This window comes from Chaetura pelagica, unplaced genomic scaffold (assembly GCF_000747805.2).
Source record: "Chaetura pelagica isolate M959 unplaced genomic scaffold, ChaPel_1.0 scaffold192, whole genome shotgun sequence".
Lineage (NCBI taxonomy): Eukaryota > Metazoa > Chordata > Aves > Apodiformes > Apodidae > Chaetura > Chaetura pelagica.
Window position 1 is genome coordinate 575,034 of NW_009952570.1, and position 6,281 is coordinate 581,314.

Genomic DNA, 6,281 nt, shown 5'->3' on the forward strand with positions numbered 1-6,281 from the left:
CACCCAGAGCACATCACACAGGAACGTGGCCAGGGGGGTTTGAATGTCTCCAGAGAAGGAGACTCCACAGCCTCTCTGGGCAGCCTGGCCCAGGGCTGTGTCACTCTCACAGCAAAGAAGTTCTTCCTGATACTCACATGGAACCTCCTGGGCTCCAGTTTGCACCCAGTGCCCCTTGTCCTGTCACTGGACATCACTGCACAAAGCCTGGCTCTGCCCTCCTGACACTGCCCTGAACAGATTTGTGCCCATGGATGAGGTGGCCCCTCAGTCTCCTCTTCTCCAAGCCCAACAGCCCCAGCTCCCTCAGCCTTTCCTCAGCAGGGAGATGTTCCCCTCCCTCCAGCATCTCTGTGGCTCTGTCTTGGGCTCTTTCCAGCAGTTCCCTGTCCTTCTGGAACTGAGGGGCCCAGAACTGGACACAACACTCCAGATGTGGCCTCACCAAGGCAGAACAGAGGGGGAGCAGAACCTCTTGACCACCCCCTTTCTAACCCACCCCAGATGCCATTGGCCTCTTGGCCACCAGGGCACATTGCTTTCACACTTCCAGAAATGAACTTGCAAAGCTCAGGGGGTGATTTTCATTCTGCTCTGCAAAATGAAACCCTCCTTTGACCATGGATACCCAACGTGGGAACAGACTGATGCTCAAGTGAGGTGCTGAACAGGCACATGCAGGCACCCAGTGCAGTTTCACGGGTAAAATGAAGCCTTGGTTTGGAGCAAAAGGGGCATGTGCTGCAGTAACACCTGGAGCTGGAAAGCAATATGTTACTTCTTAAATCTTTGCTTTATTTTCAGCAGTTTAGGTGCTTCTCTGCCTGTGCACTGACCCTCTCTTTGCCTCTGAACTGCCACCCACAGGTTATTACGCCCACGAGTGGAAAAGCTACTTAACACAGCAGAGCCACCCAGGGACAAGTATGTTTTTTGACACCACGGACAAAGAGCCATTTTGTGGTAAGTGACTGAGAGGGCTGGGAGGACTTTTCTCTGTGCCCTGTCTCCTCCAGCAACAGATGCCTCCTCCACCCAGCTCACAGTTGCTACCAGTAGCACAGCCAGCATTTCAGGAGCAAAGGCAGGGGCTGCTGGATGGGCTTGTGTCTGCAGCCTTGCCATGACACTCTGGACCTGCAGGCCTGGTGCTGGGAAGGCCAACTGCTCCCTGGAGATGTGCAGGAACAGGCTCAGCCTGCTCACAGTGCTAGGAAAGGTGTGGAGAATGTTCCAGGGAAGCACAGAAGGGCAGTTCCTAAACTGCTTCAAAACAAGACCCCACTCTTGTAGAATGAGGGGTATGTGGGAATGATGAGAGTCAAGGACTGTGCTCTGAGGCAAACAGGTACAAAAAACAACCCTGGACAAAAGTGACAGGCCCAAGGAAAGGGCTCGAGGAAGGTGGAACTGGTGAGAAAAGGTTTCAGCCTCAAAATCACCAACATCTGCAGCCCACAAACCAGCCATGTCCTGGGTTGCACCACCAGTAGTGTGGCCAGCAGGGCCAGGGAGGGGATTCTCCCCCTCTACTCTGCTCTCATGAGACCCCAGAACTGTGCCCTGTTCTGAAGTCCCTAACACAAGAAGGAGATGGAGCTCCTGGAGAGAGTCCAGAGGAGCCACAGAGATGATGGGAGGGCTGGAGCAGCTCTGCTCTGGAGCCAGGCTGGGAGAGTTGGGGTGTTCAGCCTGGAGAAGAGAAGGCTCCAGGGAGACCTTAGAGCACCTTCCAGTGCCTGAAGGGGCTCCAGGAAAGCTGGGGAGGGGCTTGGGACAAGGGCAGGGAGGGAGAGGACAAGGGGGGATGGATGAAAACTGGGAGAGGGAGATTGAGGTGAGACATGAGGAGGGAATTGTGGAGTGTGAGGGTGGTGAGAGCCTGGCCCAGGTTGCCCAGGGAAGCTGTGGCTGCCCCATCCCTGGCAGTGTTGAAGGGCAGGTTGGATGGGGCTTGGAGCAGCCTGGGCTGGTGGGAGGTGTCCCTGCCCATGCAGGGGGTTGGATCTGGATGATCTTCAAGGTCCCTTCCAACCCAAACCAGTCTGGGATTCTGTGATTACAGCCTGAGCTCCAGTGGTGACTTACAGATCAAAGAGCAGGTGATTTTGCTGTGACAGAGAAGGCAAAGGAAAGATGCTGAGAAGCAGAGCTGAGCAGAGCAGGGGCAGGCAGGAGAAGGAGAAGGCAGTGAGAGAGGAGAGGTGACAGGGGCTGTGCTGAAAGCTGTGCAGAGCCCACCCTGCATGCTTCTGCTGTGAGCCTTGCCCCAGTGCTTTCCCAGACATCTGGGAATACCTCCATCAGAAATCTCTGCAAGGGAAGATGGCAAGCAGGAAGGAGAAAGACTTTTTGGAGTTGAATTGAACAGGTTGTGTCAGATGAGCAGCTGGGAGGAAGATGTTCCTCCACCTGCAGATCAGCTCCCAGGGGGGCACACAGCAGCCTAACTGCTCTCACTTTCTCTCTCCCCACAGTTTATCACTACTTTGTGGATATCATTACATGGAACAAATACACCAGAAGAGGCACCTTCAGCATTGTACTGGCTGATGAAACTGGGAAGAAGGCAGAATCCAAAGTTCATCCGTAAGTCTTACCAGTCTGATGGTCTGGAACTGTTAGCTTGGTAGCACTTGGTACAACTGGATGGGCAGGAGGCAAGAAATCCTCCTCTCCTTTCTCTGCTGGTCCTTGCCAGTGTCTGTGCCTTTGGGCTTCCCTGGCCCCAGGTGACTCTCCCTCAGCCCAGTCCTCTGGTTGGTGTCCTTCTCAGTCCCTGAAAGACTGAACTGAGCACCCTCAGCCAGCAGCACAGCTGTCCTGGGCTCCCACAAAAGCAGGAGGGAAAACACGTCTCCCTCTCTTCCCTTCCCTTTCCTGGGAATGTTCTGTTACAGCTCGGGATGCCCAAGAGAGCTGGGATGAACCTAGGCCTGAAGAAGTAACATCCCAGTCAACTTATTCCACTTGGAGAGGCAAATTAATGACTGGTGTTTACGTGAACATGCAAATCCTTGATTGACCTCCTCACACCTCAGCCAAACAAGTCCTGCTCAACCAGCTCTCTCAGCCCTACCTGCCTGCACTGCAGCAATCTGCACAGCTCCCTGGGGCTGCACACCAGGACCCCCCAGCTCCCCAGGCAGCAGCCTTGCCCACACACCTCCCCAGCACCTCCAGGCTCATCCCACTTGTCAGGCTTCCTCAGGCTTCTCAACCAGGACAGTCATTTGGGGATGCTGCAACAGGGATACACTTCTACTCCCACCTGTGCTACTCACCTCCCTGAGGGAAACCTGACACTGTGGCTGCAGACCCAGCAGCACAAGGAAGGTGTACCTGGGAGCAGCTCTGCTGCTCTTGCACCATAGCCCAGGCAGTCCTCATGGGTATCTCAGGGTGGAACTGGCCATTTCCTCCAAGAGGACTGAGGTCAAGGCCCTGCCAGGCTTCACATCTCTAACCCTGTGCTCTGTTTGGAGCTGGGTTACTTTCCATTAACTCTGCACTGCTTAACAGAGACTGCTGCTGCATTTGCCAGAAGAGATCTACCAGAAATTGAGCTACAGGCATTCATACCCCCAAGATCCAGTCTGCCACCTGTAGAGCTACCTCAGCCATACAATGTTGTGACAGCCAGGTTTTTATGGACAGCACCATTCCCTGCAAACCCCACAGGTGACTTGGTGCTCAGCCCTGCACAGTCAGAGGTACCAACACCACCTGGGGCTGGTCTGCTCAGGTTCCAAGCAGGATTCTGGTGAAGATTCTGGTTTGGGACCAAACAGCTCTGTCCCTCCAGCCCCACCACAGGTGCAAAAGTGGCTGAGCAGGTTCACAGCTGGAGACCTGCATCCCTACCTGTTCCCTGGAAATCAGAAACTCGTCACACCTTCACTCCTCCCCCCCCCAGCACTGTTTCTAATATTGTCCTGAATCTATTTTAAAACAGTGCTGTTCCCTTGGGGACTCTCTGACACCTTGTCTGATTTATCTTTAGAGAAGCTGCAGCCTTTCAGCAGTACAACCAAATCACTTTGCTAATTGGATTCAACCAGGATTTTGAGAAGGTAAAACAAATTTCCTTGACATTTTCCACGGGATCTGTCATTGGCCCAAAATTCAAGCTGAGGATTCTTCAAATGAGGTTCCGGTCACTTACAAACCCAGAAAGGTGAGCAGAGGTTTACAAACCATTTCCATGGTTGCAAACTGGACAGAAGGGAATGAATCTCCCTGATTCTTGTCCTGGCTGAATTTCTCCAAAAGAATGACATGTATTTCATATCTAATAATTCTTGTACACTATCCTGGGGATAAATTCTGCCCTGCACACAAATCCCACAGCTGGATGCTGAGGGCTTTGTGTGCTAAACCCCTCCCTGAGCACAGAGCTTATCTTACCACACTGAAGATATGTAATGAGCTGCCCAGGTTTGACGTGGCCTGACATTTCAGCCTTTGCTCAGGAAAATGACCTTTGAGAAGCTGAACTCTGGGCTGAAGGTAAATGCAGCTGTCAGGAAAACACAGATGTCCAGCCCCAAACACACGTTTTATATCTCAGTCAATTTCTATGCCCAGTCAAACAGGGAGATTAATTTTCTCCTGGAATTCCAGTAACTGGGAGCTGCTGTGCCCCAAAGCACTGACACCATCACGGGGTCCCCACCAGGTCATTTGCTGATGAGATTTCCACAAGCCTCTTCAGTCACCCTGTTAACATCTGCCTGCTCTGCAGTTCCACCCTGAAGCTGCCCTGATTTCTAGGGCACCTTTGGAGGGCAGGATCCCATGAGCTCAGCCAGTCCAGGCTCTCTGAAGTTGGCCTTGTGTGCAGGAGCAGCATGTGGACATCAAGCCATACCTTGCTTTAAATGTGGGTTAAAACAGGGATTGCCTCTCGCAGAGCTGGGAGACTGAAGCAGAAAAAAAAATGGCAGAGCTATAGATGATGCTTCTTGGCAGTTCTTGAGGGGCTGGCACCCTTATCTTAGCCTTGGAGTGAGGAAAAGATTGTGTATGTCTAACAAAGTCCTTCTGCAGCCTCATGGCAGACACTCCCCTTCTCCTCTCCTACATCTCCACGATCACTCCCAGCCCCAGATCCACCTTTAGCCTTTAAGAAGTAGATGCAAATGCCCAAACATTTCACCAGAGACTGCCCAGTGCCCCCTGGGAGGGGCTGCTATGGGCTGGGAGTATTTTACCACCACCAAGTCACCTGCCACTGCCAAGGGGAAGGAATTCCTGCCCGCTCTCCTTCCCTGTCCCAGGGCTAAAGCTCACCTGGCCCCTGGGGAAGGTTCACGTGTTCCTGCTGGTTTCCAGCTGCATTAGCTCTAAACCAGATCAGTGACACCAGGGATACAGCAGGAACACACAGGTGGGGAGAAACCTGGTGAAGTTCAACAAGGGCAAGTGTAGAGTCTTGCACCTGGGGAATAACAAGCCCAGGTACTAGGACAGGTTGGGGGCTGACCTGCTGGAGAGCAGGGTAGGGGAAAGGGACCTGGGGAGCCTGGTGGGCAGGAGGATGAGCATGACCAGCAATGTGCCCTGGTGGCCAAGGAGGCCAATGGCACCTGGGGTGGGTTAGAAAGGGGGTGGTTAGTAGGTCAAGAGGTTCTGCTTCCCCTCTGTTCTGCCTTGGTGAGGCCACATCTGGAGTGTTGTGTCCAGTTCTGGGCCCCTCAGTTCCAGAAGGACAGGGAACTGCTGGGAAGAGCCCAGGGCAGAGCCACAGAGATGCTGGAGGGAGGGGAACATCTCCTTGCTGAGGAAAGGCTGAGGGAGCTGGGTCTGTTGGGCTTGGAGAAGAGGAGACTGAGGGGCCACCTCATCCATGGGCACAAATCTGTTCAGGGCAGTGTCAGGAGGACAGAGCCAGGCTTTGTGCAGTGATGTCCAGTGACAGGAGGAGACATTCCAACCCCCCTGGACACGTTCCTGTGTGATGTGCTCTGGGTGACCCTGCTCTGGCAGGGGGGCTGGGCTGGGTGGTCTTTGGAGGTCCCTTCCAACCCCTGTGATGCTGTGATGCTGTGATTATGTCACTCAGCCTCACTGCACGTGGGCTCCGAGCCAGTTGTCTTGAAAACATGAGGTTTTAAGAGCATCTTCCCGGGGGAGCTGCCGGGGGTGACAGAGACAGGCCCAGGTCCCCCAGGCTCAGGTGCCTGTTGCTGTGCAGGGCGGAGCTGTGCAGGTACGACCTGGTCCTGCTGGAGGGCAGCACCACCACCTTCCAGCCCATCCCGTGCCGGGGCAGGAGCTGA

General features: G+C 54.0%; 1 protein-coding gene across 1 annotated transcript in view; it reads left to right on the plus strand.

Annotated features, from left to right (window-relative positions):
- The window catches only part of LIPH (lipase, member H), a 15,484-nt gene extending 9,203 nt beyond the window's left edge, over positions 1 to 6,281 (plus strand). The window contains exons 7-10 of the mRNA XM_009993529.1: positions 868 to 963; positions 2,478 to 2,589; positions 4,004 to 4,177; positions 6,197 to 6,281. Of these exons, the coding sequence (XP_009991831.1) occupies positions 868 to 963; positions 2,478 to 2,589; positions 4,004 to 4,177; positions 6,197 to 6,281 (467 nt within the window). The remainder of the gene's footprint in view (positions 1 to 867; positions 964 to 2,477; positions 2,590 to 4,003; positions 4,178 to 6,196) is intronic.